Source organism: Capsicum annuum, chromosome 2, assembly GCF_002878395.1.
Source record: "Capsicum annuum cultivar UCD-10X-F1 chromosome 2, UCD10Xv1.1, whole genome shotgun sequence".
Taxonomy (NCBI): Eukaryota; Viridiplantae; Streptophyta; class Magnoliopsida; order Solanales; family Solanaceae; genus Capsicum; species Capsicum annuum.
Window position 1 is genome coordinate 134,181,057 of NC_061112.1, and position 27,322 is coordinate 134,208,378.

Sequence of the window (27,322 nt, forward strand, 5' to 3'; positions counted from 1 at the left end):
GATAGAAAAATAATTAAGAATAAGGAATAAGAAAGTAGAGGAAATCAGTGAATGAAAAATCCAAACCGAACGGATATTGAATTTTTCGATGAGTTTTTCACCAGAATTGATCATTCTTCACCGGAATTAATCACTAACCATCATTAAATCACCAAAATCCGACCCATATGGTCAATTCTATTAAAGATCCGTCGAAAACATACTAGATCAATCACTGCCGGAAAAATACCCGCTAGCATCACCCTCTTCCTTCGCCTCTTTCTCGTTGCCTAACCAGTGACTCCCTTCCCCGCAGCCTCATTTTTTCCCTTTTCCGTCATCAACATCATCTGTGAAACTAACCGGTAACCAACCCGTCTGACCCGTCTCCACCGTTCCCCTTTCCCCGCTGCACTAATCGATCACTTATGCTCCAGATTCGGTGGAGAATCACCAGAAAATAAGCCCAAATAATCAATAGCAACTAAGTCAAACCGCTTTCGATCGATGAACTCAATCACCGCCGCGCCTGGCCAGAGTTAATCACCGGCCAGTAGGTTTTGATGAACAACCATCGTCACTTGATTTATCTTCGTCGTCACTAGTTAGAATTTTATTTTTTTTTGTTCTCTTTAAGAACGTGGGTATAATAAATGTAGTTGGTATAAATAATTTTTTCTTTTATATGTTAAAGTTGTGTTTCCTTTAAAACATTTGCTAAGAATATTTTAAAATATAATTACATACATACTTATAAAAGAAGGGTCAACTTTTGTGTAATGTCATATTCATATATTCTTTATTATTATTTATTTTATTCATTTAACTTTTCATTGTTATTAATAAATTTTAATAATTATTTATTAAATTAGTTAATCATCTCAAATGAATTTTGTTTAAACTTACTTTTAAAGTTAGATGATATTTTAAGTAAGCAAGTTCTTTGGTGCTAGGTAAATTTTAAGATAATCGTCTCAAATTAAGAATGCGGCATACGCATCTTTCCGAGACATTTTAAAATTTAAGGATGCAATAATGCACCTTAACAAATATTTTTCTAAAGTTAATTTTTACCGATTTATTTTAATATAAGATAATAGACTAGTTTTTGGTATAATAAAAATGAGCAAATTTAGGTCTTAACACAATTTATTAAAATAATTTAAGTCAAGATAAGTCAATAAAAGCGACCGTGCTAGAACCACGGGACTCGAGGGGTGCCTCACACCTTCCCCTCGATCAACAAAATTTCTTACCCATTTTCTGTTTTCGTAGACCAAATAAGAGTCATTTCCTTTTGATTAGAGATTCAAAAAAGGTGACTTGGAACACCAAAACTCAATTCCAAGTTGCGACTATGTAAATAATTTAATCCCTATTCAATATCGTCACTTTAATTGGAAAAACTCTTCGACTTGGCTCTCGAGCGAAAAAGGGGTGTGACATATATATATATATATATATATATATATATATATATATATATATATATATATATTTGTCTGGATATATACTTTTTTGGTCATGCATATGCATGTGTATTTGTCCAGTTTAATACATATGTATTTTACCACATATGCATATGTATTTATGAGTTATTCATAGATTTTTTTCATATATGTATATATATCTATGAATAATGCATATTAAAGTATGATTGATGTATATGTTTTTTTTTTTAAAAAAAAATGTATTTAAAGTTTTTGTTATGTAATTGATAAGGCATTATATGTATTCTTAATTAATTTTATTTATTTCATAAATGTATGTTAACTTATTCTTATTTTTTATAGATTGGCATAGGTTTTTATTAGATTCTCATATGTATTTTTTTTAGATTAAAAATTTGACTTGTGTAACGTATAGTTCATTAAATATAAATAAATGATGTTACACGTCTTGTATACTATATTCTAAATGACAGCACTTGCAACAATTTAACTACAAAAAGTTCAATAACATTAAAAAAATTATCAAAATTTAGAATGATATAATAATCAGTGAAAAAATGAAGCAGTTATTTTTTGACTGAATACATCAATAAACTTATCATTTATTATATTTTCTACATGAACGTCTATTATGAATGAACTACAATAATTTTTATTTTTTTTCTGACATATCTCTTCTTAATTTTTCACGATTCTTCTTTGCAGGTCTCCCAGGGGATCTCTTGTATTTTGAGGGCAAAACTATCTCCTCCAATATCTCCTGTGGAATTATCCACTCATTTTGTGTTGTAGAGGGTAAATGGGAAGATCATACGTTCTTAACACAATTTTTAGCTTGTATAGATAATAGCAATATGGACCCTTTTGAAAACTCTTGCTATCAAGTACTGCACAAACATGCACACACAGTATCTCGTCCAATTGAAATGCATGGCAAGAACATTTTTTTTTCTTAAGACAAACAATAAAATGTTTATCCATGTCATGGATTGTATAAATATACTCTGAGGCTGGTATAACCTGAAATTATTAATACAAGAATAATTTAAAAAAAATAATTGACAATTCAAATCATTCCAGTTTATCAAATGTATTTATTCTGAAGCAACATATGTATATTACAAGTCTTAATATGTATATTTATGATATGCATATGTATTTTCATTACAACATATAAATTACTGCATATGTATAATATAAATACATATACCTGGAAACATTTGAAACAGACAGTGAACACATAAATAGACTGCATATGTATATTATAAATACATATAACTGTTAAAATATATAAAGTCAAATACATATAGTTGTTAAAATACGTACTTTAAAAATAACAATTTCGTATATACAAAAATGCAAAACGAATTCCAATAAACATGAACATTTTTTTTAATGCTAGTTATCATCGACTAAAATTCAAATTTATCGTATAACAACTGTATTTCAAATTTCAGATTAAATAACGACATGAATAACTTTAAATTTGAAAGAAATAATTCGCTCAAACCATTTTTTTGAGAACTGATAGAATTCATATACAATCTCAAATTTTGAAATTCTACGACTATTACGCAGCTTTGTTGCAAGTTTTTCAGCAATTCTCGTGATTTTTTTTAAAATGAAATTCACAAACATAATCAAGTTTGTTTATCAATACCTATAATTGAAGAGTTGTATTTTCAATATTTTCTTCAAAATTTTAGAAGATCATCAAAAATATTGGAAGCACTTTATCATTTGAATTAGCTTTGATTTGCTGTTTATGAAAATTGTTATTTGAATTTGAATTATGTTGATATAAATTAACGGTTGAGGTAAAAATAAAAGAGTCATATAAGATAAAGGAATCTGTTTAATTAAATGTGGCATAAATCAGGGAACAATTTCATTCCTTATTTATCTTTAACTAATTAGATTTACTTTTTTTAATTTGAATCTGTATTTTGGATTTTGATTTTAGTTTCTGATTATTGAAAATATTTTTGAATTTGAATTAATTGTTGTAATTTAACATTGATGTAAAAAAAGAGTTTTAAAAGGTAAGCGAATCTGTTAATTAATCATGCCATAAATTATGAAACCGTTTTTTCCATTTTAAACTGAAACTGATTTGCGTTATATTAGTAACATAATATTCTGTTGTATATGTATTTAACTAGCAACAGTTTACTCAAATACAAAATACATATTGCTATTTTTTGTAATTTTAAAACTGTTGCTAGAAAAGTTACAATTAAGACTCTATAGTTGCTATTTTTAAAATTTTCCCATTATTTATCCCATCCCATAAAATTCTCTCAGGGTTTATATATACATGTTATAATATCCTTTTACTTGATGTAATTTGAACTTTTTAAATTTCTTAATCTATGCTGATATGTATTTTGGGATTTGAATTTGACTTTTGTAAATCTCATTAAAAAGGTAGCACACAAAATTCCCAAATTATTTTTTAGCACCTATAAGAAAAAATAACATTTGGTCTACAGTTTGCTTATAAAAGTTGAAACCTCAAAATTTAACTATTTTTAAAAGTCACGCTGAATTATTTATGTCTTCAAAATTCAAATTAATTTTTTTAAATAAAATAAAAGATCATATTCATTTCACCACGAAACTTAAATGAAATGCCATTATTAATTAAGCCTTCGGAACTCTAGAGACCAGCAAAACCTTAGTACTCTCTCCGTCCCATTTTACTTGTTCCAAATTGGGATGACACAAATATTAAGAAAAATAATAAATAACATAGCTAGTTTACCATAGTACCCCTATTAAATGATGTTTACATTTTAATTTAAATAAAAAATAATTAACGCAAAGGATAAAATATGGAAAAAAAAACTGCCTTGTCTTGATAAGTTAAAAAGGACATCAGATTAAGAAATTTGGGACGGATAAAATGGAACGGAGGGAGTATTATTTAACCTTCATGTCATAACACCTTCTTTCTTCAATTTAATTTTTAAAAATAGCTATATTAAGCCAGCATGATTCATACTTTTCTAAATAAAATATGAGAAAATCAAATTTGATCAGATGGGCTCAACTATACCCGAGTTTGTTTGGGCTTAATTCATATTTTGCAAAGTGGACTCACTGTATTAACTTATCAGAGAGCCCGTTTGGATATACATAACTTTTACTTTCTTTCACCCTTATACTTTTCTTAACTGAAAATTACACAAATACACAACTTATGTTTTCAATATTACAAAAAATTCTAATTTTCTAAACATATTACAAAAATCTCAACATATACACAGAATATACTATGTATATGTTGGCTATGTTATGTATATTAATACGAAGAGAGAGTAAAATAATTAATAAATGAGATTTTTTTCTATTTAGAAGCATTAAGAATAGGCTCCACATTCATTTTATTGTCAATGACAAAGTCGGAATTTTCACTAAGGAGTTCATAAGTGAACAAACAAACTTCGTCATAAAGGATTCAGATGAACCCCTAACCCAAGTGTAGCTGTCCCTATAATAAATTGTTGAGATCCACTTTGCTAAATTGTTTGCTTTGTGTTTTTATACTAACAACTAAGAATTGTTTTTACCTACTTGTTCCGTGAAAAACTCAATGATAAGTGTCTTGATAAAAAACAAGCAATTGTAGTAAAATTTTATAATATTAATATCATTAGACTTTGTAAATATTTAAAGTGTCATTTTAAAATTTCATTTTCTAGTATCACGACCAAAATAAATTCTTGTAAGCAGTGGCGGAGCCACAGCCAACGAAGGGTGGTCAGATGAACATCCTTCGTTGAAATTTTTTTTCGAGTATATAGATTAAATATGGATATTTATGGTTATATACATGTTGTTGCACACCTTTGACAAGCTAGAGAAGCATAGTCCAGTGGTCAAGAATGTGCATTTTCGCGTCAACAACCCGGGTTCGAAACCTTGGCAGGTGTAGCAATCACTGCTTGTAAGTCAAAAAAGTTTTAACATTTTGAAATAAAATGCATGTCTAAGTATAAATTTAATATACAAATATCTTTTTCAACTTAACTTGAAATACACATTCTTATCAAATATCACCAGATTTATATTCAAATGCCTACTTAGCATATTACTGCACGCACACTATTTTTTTTTTTTAACCTATAGTAAGTCTTACTTGAGCATAGATGAACTTTTAAATTTTTTTAACTTAAACAACAATTCAAGCAGAACGAAAAACTTACACTTATTAATCTTTTAAGAAAACCCAAATTAGTAGATTATTGCAAAAAACTTTATTCTTGAGCCGATTTTTTTCTTTTTCTTTTCACTAAGTGTAGATCTAGACATCTAGTAATGAACTTGATATTAAACCCAATTTAGTACTAATGAACTTTTCTCAGGTTTCGAGCATTGAAATAATTATATTGAAATATCCAAAAAAAATAAAATTAATCAATATCAAGTTGTCCAGTTCTCGAATTAGGTTTTATATATTATCTGAATCCAGTAATGTTTCAGAAAATATTAAAACGTTTATAAATAAATTAGTAACAAATTCATACCTCAAAAAGTTAAAGACAGAGATTTTAATATATATATATATATATATATATATATAAATTTATTATTCAGCTGCCGTAAGAGTGATAGGGTTATAAATCTATAATAAGCATCCCATTTTTGTCATTATAAGCTAAAATCAATGATCAAAGGCAGTAATTCTTGATCATAGAATTAAAACTGCATGTTCCAAAAGTTTTTCTTCATTGCATTTTCAATTATATATATTAAAGTTAGTACTCACTACGCTTATACATTGGAACTTTGACAAATGATTTTAATTAATAATGAGGTCAAGTAAACATATAATCATAATAAATCTTTCACCTACTTCTTTGGCCAAAAGCAGGCAACCTTTTTAGCTCCAATATAACCATTTAATTCCAACAACACCCATCTTTTTTGCCCTAGCCACTTTCATTTATACCTACTACATAATACTTGTAATTAGTTATATCAACATATCTTTGTTTCAATAAATTACAGCATTGTAATTGTATAGTATATGATGAAGAAACGACATTCTAGTATACCATCTTACTTGTCACGGCGAAAATACAAATGAAACCTTTTTTTTTTGGCTACAAGAATATATACATGAATCCATTGATCTAAAAAATAAAAAGTCACTCTCAAGAAAAATTTCTAGGATATTTCAACAGATATATATATATAACAATTAAAATCAAGAAACTAGAGAGAGAATGGAAAAACAATTAAATAAAATCAAGAAAAAGAAACAAATTGATACCCAACAAGGGTGCGGAGCAAGTGAAATAGTGTAATACGTGATATTGGCACGGCTCAATCAAATAACAAAGTTCTAAATAGAAAGAATTCGATTTTCTGATTGAACTGCACCAATATCTCGTATATATACGTATTTTCAAATATATATCTAAAAGAACTAAATTCAAAATCTTACCATGATATCCAAGCAAAGAATTTTTTTTTGCACACACGCATGAATAATAGGCAGCAGATTTTAATAATTAAACAGCCTGAGGGGAAGAAGGGAAACTGAAAAGGATGGGGGGAAAATATAGATAGACAAATAGGAAATCTCTTGAGGATACATAGTAAATATAGTGTGGTAGGGAAGTAGTTGGCATATCTTAGTTGTAATCAAGAATATTATGCCCTCTTATATACTATGGTCCTTCTATAGTATATGTCTCTCTCTAAATGTACCCTTATAAATAAATATATATTATATGTTTGAATCGTCTTACAGCTTCTTCGTATGTTTACTTTTTTATATTTTACTTCGATTAGTCAAAACTTTGCTACGGTGTACATGCATATTTTCAACACACATATACAAATAAAAAATATTAAATTCAAATAACCTTATTGCTTTAGGAATACATTCGCCAATATAATTGAGCTATATCAATAACTTAGATTTTTAAATATGTGTTAAATCTTTCAAAAATAGTTATTGTATTATATTTAATGATGATGTGACACGAGCACAATAGTACTATTTTAAGAGGGTGAGCAACACAGGTGGTGTGAGGTGGGGAAATATGGGATATGACTAAAGGGAAGATGGGAGGAAGAGGCATTGAATATTGCCAACAACCCAACAAGAAAAAGAAGGTTGGTATATTTACCCTAAAGCTAGGAAACGATGAAAAAGCTCACTGAAGCAATTCTGTAACCTTTTTCATATGCATTTATTATACTTCAATAAAATTAGAAAAATGGCATTTCAAGAATCAATACAATGACACCTACTAATTTTTCTTCTTTTTCTTTTTGAATTTCAAACTTCCAGCTAGCTCACTTTGGGGGTTGTTATTAATTACTTGAGTATCTGAATTTCTCTTGCTATTGTTGGTCTATATATACATGGTGACCTGTGTGATGAGAGCAAAAACAGAATATTATAGTGCAAAAACAATTGCAAAAAGAAGGGAAAAAAAAAAAAACTATTTAAGTACTTGGATAAAGGTGAATCCTATAAACTTGAGTCATAAGTGGCAAATGTTTAATTTCATTTCTACTAAACAAACTTCGTTATGGTTTTGTCCTTTGTAGTAGCTTTTATTGAACTATTTTTTATTTTATTTTTTAAAAGAAGAATCTGTTTTCTTAGTATGGCATATTGCACATAGAGAGGTCAATTTTTGATGTACTAGTATTGGCCATAAATGAAGAATTAAAGAGATTTTACCTTTAAATGAGGGTTTTCACGTGAAAACTCTGAACAGCATTTTGCCTCTCCTTTCATAGAAGAAAAGTATTGAATGCTCAAATGACAAATCCATGACCAATTTAATTTGTACTGTGTCCCTTGCTCTGCATAACCACAGTGGAAATGCAAGTTGACATTGCTGCCCTCTTCTTCGTTTTTTTTTTTTTTTCTGTGGGGAGAGGGGTAGGTTTAATAATGTGGTCATATGCAAAATTTATTGGTTTTATTAATTCAAATTGAGCTCGATAGAACTACTTAGGAGTGTAAAGAATATTTTTTTTACCGAAGAGTTTTCCATTTCCAAGTTCAAGATTTTCGATTAAGGACAAAGGGAATTCAATCTTTCTAACACCGTCTCAAGCGTTATTCATAATTTGCGAATTTGAAGGTGATGCTTTTTTATTAAGGGCGAAGAGATTTCAATCTCTCGATCGATGCAATGCACCTGTCGATATATATATGGTGATGTTGGTGGTTATAAGTCCAATTAATGTCCGTCATTTCTAGTTGATGTGCATTATAATGAATTCAAGCTAGGCAGCTACATGAGGACTCAACTAACTAGTACTATAACAAATAACTAGAGGGAAAAAATTCAATTATATTGATGGTTTAATAAGTTGTTATTATATATTATTAATTCATTGTCAAGTTATTTTAGACTAATAGCCAAAGAATTAATAATTACCTTTAATGTATATAGTAGTTAGTACCTTCCATGACCTTTTACTCCTTTATTATTTTCTATATGGAGTACTAGTTTTTCTTTTTCCTTTTTTGTTTGGTTGGACTTTACTCGTCGCCAAGAGCCAGAAAAATGGAAGCTAAAAGTTTCTAGGGTATTTTCTATGTTGAATGAATTTCATTCATGTTCTAACAACAAAGATCGAAAGAAATTTTGGAGCAACCACAGGGTTACCTTCATAGAATTCATAAGTTTCGAGTTTGAACTGTGAAATCATGAACGTGAGCTATTGAAGGATCAACTTATGGAAGTTCATGAATTTTATAAAATAATAATAATATCAAGACATCGATGTTACCTTCTATGAAAAATTGACTACGGAGATTCACCCAAGAATTATTTCCTTGTGAGTTGTGACCTATAGATCACCAGTTCGATCGAGTATGAAACTAACCGCTCATATTTTTATTACTTTTTTTCCAATCACGTGTGAATACAAATGCTTGTCCACCTAATAATTTTTTCTACTAACATAAATTATTATATTTATAGAAATATAATTTAATTACTTATTGACGTGTAGCTAGCTTTAGAATATTACCTTGATCATCTGCTCCATAGCTCCCTAGCATCAGTATTCAACATTTCCCAATTGGTTAGCTTGTCTCTTGTATATAGTGTTCTATCATATGTTGCTAATCCTAATCTTAGTGAGCCATAATTATTACATCCTAGTCTCCTTCATTTAAGCACATTTGGAAATTTTTTACTCTTAGCTTGAGATGCATTTTCTTAATGGAGAAATTGTTTAGTTGCATTATTAGATCATGTTTTTGAATTTCAGCTTCCTCCATATATGTTTAGCCTTCCACAATCTTCTGTGTGTGCCATCCAAAATATCGAATTAGTTGTCATCGCCCAAAAAATATTTTACAAGTAAAATTGCTTATATTATAACTTCAAAATCATTGATTGTCTATTTGTCTCTTTACTCTATTTTTTTTTTTGGGTTAAGCATGACGGGTTGAATTGAACTTGTCAACTTGAAAAGTTTGATTTGAAATTTTGAACATATATTTTTAGGCCTAAATGAATATATGACCACCAAATTGCCATTTAACTAAGGAGCTATATATTTAAGATCAAATTAAATAGACACGACAAAATACTTAATAAATAGATTGAAACAAGTAACCTCTTGTCACTACAATAATATACGTAATAAGCAAAATCTGAAAAGACTAAAGTCAAATATAATTTCACATATGAAATTCAAAAAAATAAATACACAGGTCTTACCCTTATTATCATTATCATAACCATATGATAAAAGTCTAGAATTACTCATTTCTAACATGAATATGAATGAATTTATTTGAATTGTAGTACTATAATTTATATATTCTTACTTGGACAGTGGACTTTATAAGTAGGAATTGCAATTCGAATAGGTTAGGTACCCCCATAACCATATCCTCACTCAAAAAGGCAATGAATCTAAAACGCTGTCGTTTCATATAAAGACAAGTAAAACGACATCGTACCATTACTCCGAGAAATTCTCACCGAACGACAAGAGTACGAAGCGAAACAAAATACTCGTAGATTGGAGTTTCCTTGTTAATCCAAACTTCGTAGGAAAAAAACTAAAACAGTTTTCCTTTTTCCAAGAAAATACCCTTTCTACTTCTCCCTTTAAATAGTTAACAATTGTTCATAATTATCTTTCTTGTTTACTCAAAGCGCCAATATTTTTTTTGTAAATTGATCGCAACCCCTTCAATAATTCATTGATTTTCTTCTCTTTTGGTAAGTTTTAAAGATACCCTTTTGCGTTAATTGAATTTTGTGCAAGAAAATATAAAATTGTGTGTAGTTCTTTTGTGGGTGTGAAAGGGGTTTCTTGGATTTTGATGTTGTTTAGTTGTATGAAATTTGCAGGTGGAGATCAAAGTTTGAGTCTTTATCATGGCTAAAAATTCGTTCAAGCTTGAACACCCTTTGGGTAACTTTTTTTTTTTTTTTCCTGATTCAGTTTTTTTTTTTTTTCAATTGTTACACTACAAGGTGTTTAATTGTGCGTATGTGTCTTTGTGTATGGGTTTCTTGATGTTTGATGATCATAGTTCATGTGTTTGGTGTTTCAATCATGCTGAAAAACTTGGTGAGCGCTTGGCCATGTTTCTTTGTGAAATTTGAAAGAAGTAGTTTTTAATTTCGTACTGTAAAAGGATATTAGAAAAGTGAAGTTGTGCTCGGCCATGAATATAAATTGGAGTTGTTTTTTGAATTTTTGTGACTGATTTGGAGTGAAACAGCTTTTTCTTGTCTTCCAAATTCTTGAAAAATTATGGAAGTTGAATTCCCAATTTTCTTAAATTTAATGGCCAAATGTGTTTTCCGTAGTTCAACTCTAGAAAAGGTTGAAAATTTTCATGGCCAAAGACATACAGTGTAGGGTTTCTGGTGTTTGTTATGCATTAAGTTGTTCGATGCTATTAAATTAGGAAAAATGACTTGAGAATGCCTCTCAAGTCTCCATTAATTAAAAGGGACGAGTGGGTCTTGCAATATTATTAATATTAAGTTAGAAAGGGTGAAGTCCCTGAAACAACTGCGTTAGTTGTCCCAACAACTATTCAATTGATTAACAACTTTACATAGTTGTCGAACAACTTGGCACATTTGTTGAACAACTTCCATAATTGTCGAGACAACTTCTATAGTTGTTAAAACAACTTTTACCGTTGTTGGGTTAAAAGTGCAAAAAAAAAACTGAAAAAAACTTGTCACTTTTACCCAATTTTTGAAACTTGATAGACTCTTACTTAATTGACACATTCATTTGTCACTTTTAATTGCATCTCCCATTAAATTATTCTGATCAATTTAGTATCTTTGTTAACTGGTTAAATCCAGTATATGGTGAGTCAACAATGAGACTTGAACTTTTTGCGTGCATATAGGAGGTTTATCTCCCTTTATTCACATTTATACTATCTAGTGGTTGAAGCTGTGATTTCCAGTTTAATAACCTTCTCTGGAGAAAATCTCAGAATTGAAGCTGTGATCCTGTTATATTGTTTTATATTCTGTTTTAATCTACCTGAGTATGGTGATTTGGCATTGAGTCTCCAAAAAATTTCTTCAGCATGCTCTCTTGGTAACAATCTTACTTTGCAGCATAATGTTATCATGTTAGAGTTTCCATGGTTGGCTTTTTAGTGTTTTTTCCATACGTAAGCATATCTTTATAAATAAGAAATAATGACACTCTTTTGTTGACTTTTCGACTTTTGGCTCAAAAAATTTATGTACTCTTTTACTTACTAACAAGTTTATGCACTTGAAGTTAACTTTTCAGCTTTTCTAGATTTCTCCTTAGTGTATCACCATTCCTTAGAAGTATCAAACAAAAAAGCTTAGTATTTAAGGTATAATTTCTGATGATTGCAAAATTTGCTTTTGTTTATAGAGAGGAGGCAGTCAGAATCTTCTCGCATCCGAGAGAAGTATCCTGATCGAATTCCGGTATGATCCTTGTTATCATAAGAAAGTCTTGCCATTAAGTTGCACCTGATTCTCTTGTTAGCTTCTCTCTGACATTCACGTTGCTTCCTATTTTAGGTGATTGTTGAGAAGGCAGAGAAGAGTGATGTTCCTGATATCGATAAGAAGAAGTAAGTTGCTACTTTTCTTTTTTACCTAGATGTTTTTGATGTTCAGTTTCAGAATCAAGTGCTTTTCTGAGCTCTTATCCTAAGGTAATAAAATCCACAGAATCCTATTAATTGATTGTGTTTTGGCACGTGCTGCAGGCAAGTTGCATGATGCAACTTGCGTCCTTGTTTCCTTTCGTGGTTATTGTAGACATCAGGGTACAAGAATGTCTCTGTGTTTTTGATCAAATCTTTGGTTTCAGCATTCCTAATAATATGAATGTTTTGGGTGTTTCATGTTTTTATCTGTTAGTTTGAGACAAGGATATTATCATGGGTAATTGGGGGTGGTTATACTTTATGAAATTTGCAAGCATCTCAAGGTACGTTGATATTCATCTTTCCTACCACTATCTTAGGTGGGGAAAAGGAGTTCTAAATACCAACTACCAACAACCAGTAGGAGAATTGGCCACGAAGGTTGATTGGACTAAGGTGTTGTCCTTCCATGAAGTTATTGTAACTTAATATTTGAAAACATGGCTCACTTTTTTCTCCACGGAGAATGGAATTGTGTCTAAAATTGGCTGATAAGCTCAGCTTAAGTTAGTGAATTGGGGAGAATGAACCTATGATCATTCGGATGTTTGTTTCGTGTAACTAAGTGCAGTCAGGTGAAGTTCAAATGAAATTAAGTGTTCATTACTGGTCAAAATGTCGGAAGCGTTCAATGCTTTTATTTTGTCTGAGTGTGGATCTAACAAGTGAGAAGATAAAGTTGAATTGTTGTAGCTGCTCTAGTAATGCTCAGTTGTCTTAACTGGTGACGCAGATACCTTGTCCCAGCTGATTTGACTGTTGGCCAGTTTGTTTATGTGGTGAGGAAGAGGATCAAGCTCGGTGCTGAGAAGGCCATCTTTGTGTTTGTGAAGAACACTTTGCCTCCAACAGGTAAGCAATGTAGAGAGATTGTGTAGGTCGTTTACTTGTTAGGATTGTTGTGTAATTACATCTTCTTTCATTTCAGCTGCTCTGATGTCTGCAATCTATGAGGAAAATAAGGATGAAGATGGATTTCTCTACATGACATACAGTGGCGAAAATACATTTGGGTTCGTTGAGCTTGGAAATTAATCTCAATTGGTCTCGTCATGGACAGCTAACTGTAGTCCTCGGTTTGCATTGGACATATAAAATCAAACTTATTGTCCTCTTTGGAATAACCTGTTTTATGTACAGATGACAACTCTTGATCTCTTAACCCGAGTGCCTTTCATTTAAGTTGATCTTTCTGGAGTTGTTTACTTTTGTTTATGAATCCAACCACAATTACTGCATCATTTGACTCTTCTGTAATCTTTAGTACTTACTGTTTGTTGGAAGAAAAGCCTATAGCTTAAGCATGGTGTTTGCCAGACCTTATGGCGAAGATCATATCTTGCTAGCAATAAACTATCATTAGCTGATGTTCACTTCCTTTTGGTTTAAATCATGTAAAGAACTCAAGTGTTTGTCCCCAACGGAGTGGCTTAGTGGCCAATGGAGGGGTAGGGAATTATGAGGTTTCAGGTTCGGTTCCTAGCAGAGACAAACACTATGTGATCCCTGTGGAATTAGTCATGGTGTGTGTAGGTTGGCTCGAACAACATGATTACCAAAAAAAAAAAAAAAAGAAAGAGCAAAAAAGAACTCCAAACGTTTGATAAGCTGGACTTGGTTATGATTAGGATATTGTCCTTCGCACAATTGTATGTCCTAATTTTGTTTTTTCTTCGCACAATATCAAAAAAATACTTTTAATGGGAAGCTGTTAATGTTTGATCAATAAAAAGTGTTTTTAGTGAAAAACTAATACTAATTTTTTAACTTATGAAAAACTATTTTTTTTACTCAAAAAACACTTTCAAAAGCTTGCCCAAAAACCTCATTCTTTGTAAAATAAGTACTTTTAGGAAAAATTATACTTGGCCAGGAAGGCTATTAACTGGGATATGCTATTAAAACGGACAAAATAGTTACTCAATTAGGTCAGAGTCCTTCGAGTCTTAAAAATTAACATGTAATTACCGTAAAAGTAATCTAGTTAAACACATTATATTTACACCATTGGTGCATGGAAGTTCAACTCACCCAGAAACAAGTCACTACCTGAAACTTACAACACTAAACAAATGATACCAACGAAGCACAACAATCCATGATTTCCATTTGGAACCCCAAACAAGACATGCTTGATCTGAAATCCTCTTACAGAAGGCAAGATAAAGACTAAATAGTCTTTCACTATTTTCATGAAATGGAAGAATTTTTCTTCTGGGATTTGCTCCTAACCCATTTGATGAAAATGGAAGGACCATTTTTCACCTTGTGTGCACCAGCCACTGCCACTGCTTTCACCTTGCCAATTCCTCCTGATGAAGCAGTGGCTTTCTTGTTGTTGCCACTTTCTTTGTTGCTCTTAGAATAGCCGTCATCTTCATCCATCGCACCTATCCCTCCTGCACCCCATTGATCTGCCCAACTTGGTCCATCACTAGCCATAAGACCTGTCAACAACCAAACAATCAAGAAAATCTTAACCAAATTAAATTGTAATCAAGATAAAACGATTTGGTAAATAATAAAGAGGAAACATAGAAGTGGTCGCCCAGGGGTGTAGCCCAAGTGGTCAATGAAGATGAAAAAAAACACTCCCGAGCCTTGGTGGACAGAGTTACCTGATATCTATTGTTGGTGGGAGGTCGCAAGTATCCTGTGGATTTAGTGAAGTCCGAGAAGAGAAGGGGTTGAGGAATTTACCTTATTAGATCTTGTAATTACTGGAGTTTCTCAACTAGTGGATCTATGAAGAGGAGATCTAACGTGATAGGCTGTCTCTCTTAAACTTGTGTGTTCCTTTTATAGAGACTTGCTAACTCATAAGATTACTTTGTCTTGAAGCAAAACATTGTTGGAGTTTACATTATTAGTTTATTCTTCTTTAAAAAGAAGGTGTAAAGGTTCTCAATTATCACCAACCTACCTAACTTGTAAATGGTTGTTTATAAAAGTAGAAACTAGTGGAAGGATTAGCTATAACCAAAAGTAAGAATGATACTTTGGCTTTTCCTCATATGACAAGCACTTGCTACAAAATTGTTGTCCTCTTCACCAACCCCATTGCCACTCATGCTTCCACATCTAAGTTAACAAAGTCTTGGATTCAGGTGAGATTGGGTTAAAACAGATGTCACAAGTAAATATGTGAACTGCGTACCGTGCCCGTAATCGAAATTTGTACGGGAGATCGATATTGCATGCCAAAATTAAAGAGTGCATTTCTAAACTTCCTATTTTTTTCATAAGACAGAAGTATCAATTACACCCTGAACTTGTCGCGTTTTATTCATGGTACATTTGAACTTTAACTAGTCTTAAGTACCTTCCAAACTTGTTCTTTTAGTACGTCGCGTGACCCTTTTAGCTGAAGGACCACAACGCGTAAAACACGCGCGTGCACGTGGAGAAAAATGCCTACCTGTCTGTCCAAGTGGATAAATACCATTCACTTCCCTTATATCGATCCTATGTTAAAATATAACCCACTTCTACCCCAGACTCCACTAGGCGGGAATACACTGGGTTTGTTGTTGTTTCCTCTACTCCGAAATAGTGAAAGGTTGAATTTTCATCAATCAAGTAAGTTATTATCTGAAAAAATTATATATTTTTTTGTGTGTTAAAAATATGAAATTATTTTTTTCGGTTAGTGTTTCATAGCAATTTTCAATTAGTGTGTCGATTAGGATTTTAAGGAGACCAATTAAATGCACAAATACGTTTCTTATTATAATTAATGGAGTAAGAAATTGCAATTTAAGTTATGGGTGTACAAAAATCGAACCGATAAAGATGTTATTGATTTGTCGTTATCAGGTTAACGATTTTTTAATGATTTTATAAAAAAAAATTATTGGGTTATTGATTCGATTTTGATTTTTTACTGGGTTATTGGGTAAATCGATTACCCAATAAGTTTATGCTAAATTATTATTTTACACCTCATATATATATATAAATATAAATATATAAGTAGAATTTTGGTTGCAACTAAGATTCAGTTTCTTTTCATGTTAGTTATTATTTTTTCTATTTTATGAGTATTTTCTTATCGATTAAATCGAAAATCAAATCGTTAGGGACTAAAAATCGTTAACCAATATAACTACATACACCATAATGCATACAATCGAGGAATCTATGTTCGAAATTGTCATCCGACCATGAAATTCTCACAATTGGAGGAGACCCACATGCACAAAACAAGTCTCTTATTATAACTCATGGAGCTAGAAATAAATAGATAAAGTGGAAGAAATAGAATGATTTTTGTTTTTTAGATTGGAAGCTAAATAGGAAGAGGGATAATTGAATTTTTTTGAAAAAATTAAAGGAAAATGAAGTTTTTTTATTTTTTAACCATTAAAAATGCTGATTTGGCCAAAAAATCACTCCATCATGCGCGTGATGGAGTGTGAAATCAAACATTTTGTCATGTCACTAAAAAAGGGTCACTCGATGTAGTGAACTTCGTTAAATGAATATAATCTAAACGAGAAGTTTCATTTATTTAAAGGTGTACTTGAGGAAATGGATAGAAGTCGAATCTCATAATTAACACCTTTTGGGACTGCTTATTTTTTGTCCTAATGGTGTGTTGATACCTATTGTTTCTTGTTCCTTTATTATATCTTTTCTAGAATATTTTTATAGCCTAGCATCTATTGATAACAATTTCTCTATCTCACTTTTGAGGTAATTGTATGAACTGCGTACACTTCCCAGACCCCACTTGAAAATATATTGGGTATGCCGATGTTGTTTTTTTGTCCCTAAAGTGTCATTTGGTAGAGTGTATAAGATCAATGCAAAATATAGTGTATTAATAATGTTTGTATTAATAATGTTTGTGTTAGTTATGCTTGTATTAGTTATGCATGTATTGTTTCTTATACATTGTTTGGTTTGATGTATAAGAAATAATACATCTTACATAATTTCTATAAAAGAAATGTTTGTTTACAAAAATACCCTTCTTTGATTTTGTACATTTTTTTGCAACAAATTTTTTTTGACATCTCAAATATAATTAGTATTGTTGAACTAGTATATAGAGGTTTCAGATTAATTGCAAGACCTTCGTCTTTGCGCATGAAATACTACGCCAACAGATTAACATAGTCGAAACAAAAATAAAATATAAGACGTAAAATTAAGAAATAGTCTCAATTTTTTTTAATCTTTTTAAAGACCCTCGAAGAAAAGCAAAAATATATTACAATTATTTAAATCAATTATTCATTGTTGTAGATTAAAATGGTGGGAAAAAAATTATGAAATGTTTTGAAAAGATTCACTATTACAAATTAAAATAGGGGGAAAAGGAATGATGAAATATTTTGAGAGGGAAATTGAGGGGTATTAAGGTCATTTAATAAGTTAATGCATGTATTTGACTTTGCATTACTAATACATAGAAAATGGATGATATTAGTAATACACATCTTAATACACAATAGAGTGTATAACTAATGCTTGCATTAGTTATATATTGACTAAAAATTGTACCAAACAAGATATTTATAATATACATTAATTAATACATGCATTATTTTTGTCAATACACTCTACCAAACGATCCCTAAATTTTAATACCATGGGCATGGTCAGCCTATACTAAGACTAACCAATAGCCCCCTTTGTATATATATTATATGTGCATTAGGTTTTATGGGCATAAGATAGAGTCCAAAGCTAAAATAGATATTTTTTTGGTTTAGGAGTCAAAACAGACGGTCTTTATTTTTATGTAACAACACGTACGGTTTACCCAAAAATGGCAAACTACCATTAACATCGTCTGGTAAACTTTTGTTGAGAGGAAGAAAATATTAATAGGGTTTTCAAAAATGGCCAAACCACATTTTTATAAATTTGTTTTTAATAGTTTGCTCTTTTTGGGTAAATTATGATTCTTCCATTGAGAAATTCGACTGATAATTGATTAAACATTACATATTAATTTTCCTCAAAAGATTCTTATTCATGTGAATGTTTTCTCAATTCAATTTTTAAAAAATGGTACAATTTTCACTAATAAATATGTATTGTTGTTGACTTTATATTTTAGAAATTTAATATTCTTTCAGAACAATTATGCATATTGTTGGAGTACATAGATGTACCTCAAATGTCAATAAAATTATATATTTGAAAACATGTTGTGATTATTCAAAAATGGTGCATGCTAAAAAAAATGTATTTATATAGAAGTTAAAGTAATTTAATTAGTCGAAAAAGATTATCTATCAATTAGACCAATAATTTAATCTCAAGCTAAAACGATTATAATAAATTAGATCAAAAACTGAGAAGGATAGTAGAAATTCTTTTTTACTATTGCATCGATATTGTTTAACAAAAGGACTTCTTTTACAAAATTTTGGTGCAGATCTTTTCCTTTCTGATACAAAACGACGAGGGAAAGACACCAAAGAAGCCCACAAATCGCATAAAACAGTCCACAAGGTACAAGAGACCAAACGACTACAAGATGACAACTCAAGAACCCAAGATTACTAGGTGTTTCAACACCAAAACAGCAGCTATACCAGAAGAACAAGATGATAACAATAGGAACAGAACACAAGAACAATGTAACATCACACGGCTTCACTAGAAACAACTACAAACTAGTACAACGATTACAGGAACAAAAGATAGGAAGTGTGACATACAATATTACAAACAATAAGAACCAAGGTATATATTCAATACCAAGACCCTTAACACTCGTAATATCAACACCAACACTCTACGATGACACAAGAGGCCGTCCACCTCTCAAGCACCAAGATTTCTAACAATGTTTTGGAAAACAAGTGATTCCACACTAGTATCACCCTAGTTACGGTTGCTCTCACTCTCTCTAAAGGAGTTTCTTTCAATAACATTCAAAAACTAAGAAAATAAACCCTACAAGGTTCTATTTATATGACATTACAAATAATAGAGAAATGACAAAAGAGCCCTATCATTAAAGGGTTCCAAAAATAGCCCCTTAAGTGCACCAAAAGGATGGTTTTGGGACTCCTTCACACTTGGGCTTATGCACTCTTCTAAGTGGTCTTCAAAATACTCAAAAAGTGTCCAAGGTCATGATCGTACTCGTATCATCCTCTCCATCTTGAGAGGGATTTTCCCACAAATTCACAATCTCTCCTCTTTTACAAAGGCACTTCACAGTCTCCTTCACACGGCCACACATCTTCTACATCTTCCTCGCCTTGCATTTTAACCTCTTCTTTCTCTCCATCTTGAGGCTTTCCATCAACCTTATCCGATTTAATTACTACTTCTTTCCTAAGATAATACAATTTTTCCTCCCTTAGGATCACGTTCCATCGGTTTGGGCACTCACTTGCCTTGTGCCCCCACCCTTGGCATTTGAAGCATTGAAATCCCTTGAAATTGGAAGTGGAAATTAGTTTACCTTCGTACCTAGTGGACTATTTTGGGGTAGCCTTGGTGATCTCAATTTGGACAACCATGAATGAGCTCTCTTTGAGCTCTCTTTCAACCTCCAATGGCGCTTGAAAGATGCCATCAATGGTGTTGAACTTATGAAGTGTCATGCAAGTGGAGATGTCCTTGTTCAACCCAACTTTGAAGCGCATAATGTCATGACTCAATTGTTCTCTCCGGTGATCTAGTTTCAACATCAATTGTTGAAATTCATCGTAGTAAGCCATGACACTCTTGCTCCCTTGCCTCAAATTGTACAATTTGGCAAGGAGCTCATGTCTATAAGTCTCGGGTAAGTACCGTTGCCGCATAAGGTTCTTCAACCGAAACCAAGAAGGAAATTGCCCCCCAATCATCTCATTCCCAAATCGTTTAACATACTCCCACCATGTATTAACATACCCTTCAAAGTGAGCTATAGCATAGCAACTTTTCTTTTCTTCGGTGAGATCATTAAGTTGAAAGATCTTGTCACAAGACGACTCCCATGCAAGGTAGGCTTCAGGATCACTCTCACCTTTGAAAACGGGAAGACTCACTTTAATGGAATTGAGACCTACATCTCGATTTGGATGGTCATCTCTCACCTCTCAGCCTAACGCCCCATGTCTACCCCTCATTCTTTATTTCCTCAAGTAAACATCATCATACGGTCTATAACCATCATGTTGTCCTCCCCTACCATAGCCCTCAACATGGATGGATCTATTTGGGTTAAGTGGAGCTTGTAGTGGTGGAATTGGATTTGGATAGTGAGGTCTTTGGTCAAGTAGAGTTTGGATGAGAGGGTTCGGATTTGGTGGTGGTATTTGGGTTTCAAGACCTTCTTGTTGGACTTGGTGGAGTGGAGGATGGTTTGGTCTATCTTGTTCTCGGCTTCGGGAGTAAAGATTGGTTGGATTTGTGTCAATTGGTGGATATAGCATTTGGTGCAAGGTCTCGGGAGTATTAGTTGGGGAATTGTTTCGAGGGGTGGAAGGTCGACTCCTTTGATTTTCCACATGTTTTAATCTCTCACTCATTGATGCCACATCCGTATCTAATTTCTCAAGACCCACATTGAACCTAGCCACATCTCGGGATATAATTTCAAGGCGAGCCAAAATGAGATTGATGACATTGTTGTCCATTGTTTGAGCATTTGAAGCCTCAGGTTCCTTTGTGGTTGTACCAAAAATAACCCTTCAAGTTATGGTCCAACAAGACAGCCAATCAGTCCACAACGTCACACACAATAATACAATACAAATTCTCCAAAACAAAACACATGTTAGTTCAAAACAACCTCCCACAATGAGATCCCACCTTCAAGTTTCTTCAAACTCAAGCTCAACAATGGTGGATGGCTCAAATAACTTCCAATTTAGCTCAAATTCGAACCCTATACTCCTATAGTGTTAAAGAACACAAATCTAACCCCCAAAACACAAGAAAAACTCAAAATTTGACCTAGGGTAAAAAATGGGTGTAGTATTTTTTTGGGAATTTTTGATTTTGACACTTCTTTTTATTGGGATTTTCAATTTCTAGACTCTAATAGTGTTATGGAACAAGGATCTAACACTAGAAACACACAAAAATCAAGTTTTTTTGAAAAACCCTAAAAACGTGAATAATAACTTTTTTCTTTTTTCTTCTTTTTCACTTTTTTTTTTTAATTTTCAAGATAACAATCCCAAGAGTGATTTTGTTCCAACAAAATCAAACCTTGCTCTGATACCAAATGATACAAAACGACCAAGGAAAGACACCAAAACAACCCACAAATCACACAAAACAGTCCACAAGGTACAAGAGACCAAACAACTACAAGATGACAACTCAAGAACCCAAGATTACTAGGTGTTCAACACCAAAACAACAGCTACACCAGAAGAACAAGATGATAACAATAGGAACGGAACACAAGAACAATGTAACAACAACACACGACTTCACTAGAAACAACTACAAACTAGTACAATGATTACAGGGACAAAAGATAGGAAGTGTGACATACAATATTACAAACAATAAGAACCAAGGTATATATTCAATACCAAGACCCTTAACACTCGTAATATCAACACCAACACTGTACGATGACACAAGAGGGCGTCCACCTCTCAAGCACCAAGGTTTCTAACAATGTTTTGCAACACTAGTGATTCCACACTAGTATCACTCTAGTTACGGTTGCTCTCACTCTCTCTAGAGGAGTTTCTTTCAATAACATTCAAAAACTAAGAAAATAAACCCTACAAGGTTCTATTTATACAACATTACAAATAATAGAGAAATGACAAAATAACCCTATCATTAAAGGGCTCCAAAAATAGCCCCTTAAGTGCACCAAAAGGATGGTTTTGGGCCTCCTTTACACTTGAGCTTATGCACTCTTCTAAGTGGTCCTCAAAATACTCAAAAAGTGTCCAAGGTCATTATCGTATTCGTATCACTTTCCCAGTCAATAGCAAACTGGAAAGGGTCAAATTTACCTCTCAACTATGAAAAAATGACTAAAGATATCCTTCGTCATAATTTGAAATTAAATTTACACTTGTTTCCATCCCTGTTAACAACTTTGAACAACAACACATATTTATTAGTGAAAAAATTGTATCATTTCTAAAAAGTTGAAGTGACAAAACGTTCACATAAATAAGAATCTTTTCAGGAATATTAACAGTGTGATTTTAATCAATTATAAGTTGAATCTCTCAATGGAAGAATCATAGTTTGTCTAAATTAATGTAGTTTACCCACAAATGGGCAAATTATTGAAAAAAAAAATTAAGAAAATATGGTTTGCCCATTTTCGGACAAACCTTACTTATATTTTTTTTCTCTCAACAAACGTTTGTCAGATGGTGTTAATGGTAGTTTGCCCATTTTTTGGCAAACGGTCCATTTTGTTAAATAAAAAATGGTGTTAATGGTAGTTTGCTCATTTTTGAGCAAACGGTCCGTTTTGTTAAATAAAAATAAGGACTGCCGTTTTGGCTAAATCATCCTTTTAGCTCCGGACTCCATAAGAGACGTGACAAAGATTTGATGAAATTGAAATCTCTGTGACGAGTGTATATAAAAGCCTTTTGTATTTGCAAACAGAAGTAATAGAGTGCAACTTACAAAATAAATCCTGGCCCAATAAAGACACTCTTCCAACCATTTCATGTCTCTACACTTCAATGTGGTTCAACTGCCCTCTTTTGCATTTAAAATTCAATTAAAAGTTGGAGTTGTTGCAATCCAGATATTATTATTGGATACTTAATAAATAAGTTACTAATATAATTCTCTCTTCCAGATAACCACATCCCATTGTTTAGTCCACTTTTGTTTTTACGCTCTAGATAAAATTTTACCAGCATGAGAAGTTATTGGAACCAACTCTGTGTTACTTATTCATCCAATTAAGTAAAAAGAAATAGATACATAACATGCATGACAGGTCCCAATTATGTACCATAAAGCTAATCAACACTTACCAACTTATCTTTGATTTGAGAGGCAGAGAAACAAGACCTATTGTAAAACCTTTATTTGACATAAAATTGATGTCAAAATGATTGAATACATCAAGTCAGGTAAGGGGAAAAAACTCAACCACAATATATAGCACTTTAAACCAGTTTTCACCTCTTTTTGACCTTTTAAATCATAATAATTTGCCACCTTCATGTGGTAGTTGCTAATTATTGAAAAATATACACAAGTCAAAATATCTTTGCTTTGTCTGGAATAAAATCCAAAAAATATGTCTTTGCTTTGAGTAACAACTATAATTTCTACTACCCCACAATTGCCCTTCTATATAGCCAAAAAAACATGGCTTTGTGTCACATTACAAAACTCCAATTACCCCACAATATTTGCAGGCCTTCCACTCCCACACCAGAGTACGTACTCTTCTATATGATGCAGCTTTTATCATGCAAGATGATTAATCGACATATAGACTGAGCTTCCACTATTTTTCTCTTTTTGAGCTAATGATGAGCTTCATCACTAAGTCAAAGCAGTTTATGAAAGAACTTACTATTATTTCCATTCAATAACTGTGTAAAGATAGGATAACTTCTACGATTAGATTGAGAAACTCATTCGTATAACAACTATGAGAATTGAAAAGCCAAGATTAAGAGTTCAGGAGATTCAAAGTTAGATTCTCCTTAATATCTACAAACTATATTAAGAATTAGGAAGTAATTGTAAAAAACAGAGCAGTTGATCGCATTCTATGTTAAAAGAATTACTAGTAAGGCAATCACTTGGTTCTCCTAGTAGACTTAGATTTCTTCATTTTCCTATTCTTCTCATCAAAACTACTCCAACTATAACCGCGAGGTATTGCAAATGGATCTACCTGTTGTGCACCATTACGGTTTTGTTGTAGCTGCTTGCTTTTCAACAGCCACGACGATGACGAAGATGATGATGATGATGATGATGATGGAAGTGAATAGTAATTGCTGCTTGAACTTTCATCCTCACTATCACCATGAAGGAGGTGCCTCGGACTTGAAAATGGAGTATAGAACTGTTCAATTGGTTGTAACTCAACAAACTTTGTGAATGTGATTACTACCCTCACTGTAGGGACCACTGGTATTGCCAACTGTCATCACCCAAAACAAAATCATTGCCGTTAGATCAAATAGAAAGTTAAATTACAGGCATATACACACATATTCAAATCAAAGGTAAGAAACATATTGGTCCCGCAGAGAGTTGACATGGGTCCCTTTTGAAACTGCTTTGCCAAACAACTTATAGCAGAAGCAAGTATGGAATAGTGGATGCACTCAACAGTCACACACTCTGTATGTGTAATTACAGAAAATTAGGTGTACTCTATTGGCATTTAAGAGCAAAGAAGATTTCCTATTTTAAATCATACTTCATCTATTGTGGGGCGTCCAACCATAAATGGCTGATGCCCGTATATGATAGTGACTATTCTCACACCCTCTAACCTTCAAAGTTCAAATTGATCGATCCAACCATGCAGTTAAAGAGTTTCCTAGACAAAAGACTTTAAGTGATTCTTCCATCCGTCCTAACCTTGATTGACAGAGTTACTTTATATTTGTTGTTGTTGCTGCCCAAACACAACGATTATCCAAAAAAAATTCCGTACACTAAATATAAAACATCACCACTATTTAGAACCAATCATATATAGAACACTCAACTCAAAATTCAAATGCCCCCCTGATCCCGCTCACAACTCTCAACTCAAAATTCATATGCAACTTTGATCTTATCAATATGCATATGCTTCCAAATCTCATGCACAGTGGGAGCTTTATCACACCGAATGTATATAAAAGATGGTGAGAAACCAGTTACGTTTGAAGCATTGAGCATACACATATAGCTGGTGGAGCCAGCAGGTAATTTTATAATATTGGTGCCAAATCAAAATTTGTGCTGCCAAATCCTAGGATTAAATCTGGGCCCATGATGTGATCTAACAAAGTACAACCCATATAAAAATAGGGTTTAAATGGGTCCCAGGAAGGTTCTTTGCGTTAAACACTAGGTAAAGAGTATCACAGGAGCTGAAGCAAAACAGACCAGCTAAGAACTTTAGCTTGCGGCATGAAAAGAAGAAATAAAGAGCAAAAAAAAACAGTAGCAAAATGAGAATCCCGTGGGACCTGATAATTTAGTTAAGCAAAATACCAACTTTACCCCTTACCTTTACTGGGAATGTCCCCGGAGGGAACTTGGTGGTTAACAGCTCTCTCATTCGTCTAACTGCTTTCACTTTGTTCGCTAATATGTCAAGTAACGGCAGCAACTCCTCCGTCTTTAACGGAAACTGCTCCGTCAACCAGACTGACGGTTTCAGGCTCTTCACGTACTCCTTTTCCTTTGTATTCGGCGGCGGTGCAACCGGTATCGCCGCCGCTCTCCGCCGTGGTTCCGGTATTATGTCGACGCTTTTTCGAGAAACCGTAACGAAATCCCTTTCCTCTCGAATGAAACTGCTGTGACGTCGTTGTTTGCTGCTTTCTACGGAGGAGGCAGCGGCCGTTGAGACGCTAAACCGTGGATTCTCTGCGACGAGGAAACCGTCTTCGGAATCCTCTTCTAGTTCTAAGTCTAATGGTAGAATTTGTTCGCTTTCAGCTCCGGAAATTTTGCGCGATCGGAAGCTGAAAACAACATTATTCACATCATAAACTCTGGCTTTCCATTCGCCGATGTTCTCCGTTTTCTCTTGCCCTCTCCAATTTGTACGACTAACTAGTGTTGATTTCGTCACGTCCATTCCAGGACGATACACACTTGTTTGATTACAGAAACTCGAAACATCAGAATCGCTCAAAGGAGCACCAGCGTTCTCAAAAGCATCATACATTTTAAGGTCATCGTGGTTCAAAACTAGCAATGAACCAGCCGGAATATCAGAATTCCGGTCACCGTCACCAAGGAATAGAAAACTCTGATTAGCTCGCTGAACTTTCAAGCCATCATAACCAGCTAAAGATGTATCTGCTCGAAGATTACCATCGCGTTTCCAGATCTTATACGTATCAGAAGGCGCAATTTTGCCAACGAATGGAACAATAGAACTCTCGAAATGGAAAGCAATTTCCATGTAGAAGTCACGCATTCTGCGAAGAACAGCAACAAGGCGAGGTAAACGACGTCGCCACTTGTACCAAGCACTTAAATGATGATGCTGAACTAAAATCGAAACAACATCAGAGCATCTCCGCATAATAGCTTCCTGTAGAGCATTCCAACCATCTGCATTCTGAAGCGAAATATCAGCACCAGCAACAGCAAGTAACCTTGCTGCATACACGTCATTCAAACGGACGGCCAGATGTAGAGGAGTTTCACGGTTTCGGTTATCACGCCGATCAAGTACTGCCGTAATTTTATCAGCAATTCGTTCCTGTATAAGCGAGTCGGACTCCGTCTGTATCCGAGTTGGATCAGCGAGTCGAGGAAGAGAAGCAATAATTCTGCTTAGTTTATTGTGATCTCCTAAAACGACGGCGTAATGTACAGGGCTATGAGTGTAATCTTCTGGTTTTATTGTCGTCGCCTTCGCCGGAGAAGTTGTCGCCGGTTTCGACATTGTTACATGAAATTGAGAAATGGGAAAAAAATTTAGTTAGGGGTATTTAAGTAAGAGGAAGGAATGGAGTGTGATTGTGGGATGGAATGTTATTGAAGAACGAGAAAGGTAAGGGCAAAGTGGTCCTTTTAAGTATGGGCTTCGTTACATTTTCTCAGAGAATGGGGGACTCGAACA

The 27,322-nt window shown here is 33.0% G+C and overlaps 3 protein-coding genes and 1 long non-coding RNA gene across 4 annotated transcripts; 1 reads left to right on the forward strand and 3 right to left on the reverse strand.

The window, feature by feature from the left end:
- Positions 1-1,987: 1,987 nt before the first annotated feature.
- LOC124896033 lies at positions 1,988-7,056 on the reverse strand. The gene is made up of 3 exons (XM_047407057.1): positions 6,883-7,056; positions 5,280-5,373; positions 1,988-2,450 (listed from the first exon to the last, which is right to left on the reverse strand). The coding sequence occupies exons 1-3, from the start codon at positions 6,921-6,923 to the stop codon at positions 2,199-2,201; spliced, it is 387 nt and encodes a 128-aa protein (XP_047263013.1). The 5' UTR covers positions 6,924-7,056; the 3' UTR covers positions 1,988-2,198.
- A 3,177-nt stretch (positions 7,057-10,233) lies between these two features.
- LOC107859590 (autophagy-related protein 8C) lies at positions 10,234-13,967 on the forward strand. The gene is made up of 6 exons (XM_016704642.2): positions 10,234-10,651; positions 10,784-10,847; positions 12,318-12,373; positions 12,470-12,522; positions 13,334-13,452; positions 13,529-13,967. The coding sequence occupies exons 2-6, from the start codon at positions 10,811-10,813 to the stop codon at positions 13,633-13,635; spliced, it is 372 nt and encodes a 123-aa protein (XP_016560128.1). The 5' UTR covers positions 10,234-10,651; positions 10,784-10,810; the 3' UTR covers positions 13,636-13,967.
- A 571-nt stretch (positions 13,968-14,538) lies between these two features.
- On the reverse strand, positions 14,539-15,883 carry LOC107859591. Its single transcript, XR_001671411.2, has 2 exons — positions 15,219-15,883; positions 14,539-15,047 (listed from the first exon to the last, which is right to left on the reverse strand). It is a non-coding gene; the product is annotated as an uncharacterized LOC107859591 (long non-coding RNA).
- An 8,220-nt stretch (positions 15,884-24,103) lies between these two features.
- LOC107859588 (ankyrin repeat domain-containing protein 13C) lies at positions 24,104-27,322 on the reverse strand. The gene is made up of 2 exons (XM_016704639.2): positions 25,751-27,322; positions 24,104-24,664 (listed from the first exon to the last, which is right to left on the reverse strand). The coding sequence occupies exons 1-2, from the start codon at positions 27,143-27,145 to the stop codon at positions 24,314-24,316; spliced, it is 1,746 nt and encodes a 581-aa protein (XP_016560125.1). The 5' UTR covers positions 27,146-27,322; the 3' UTR covers positions 24,104-24,313.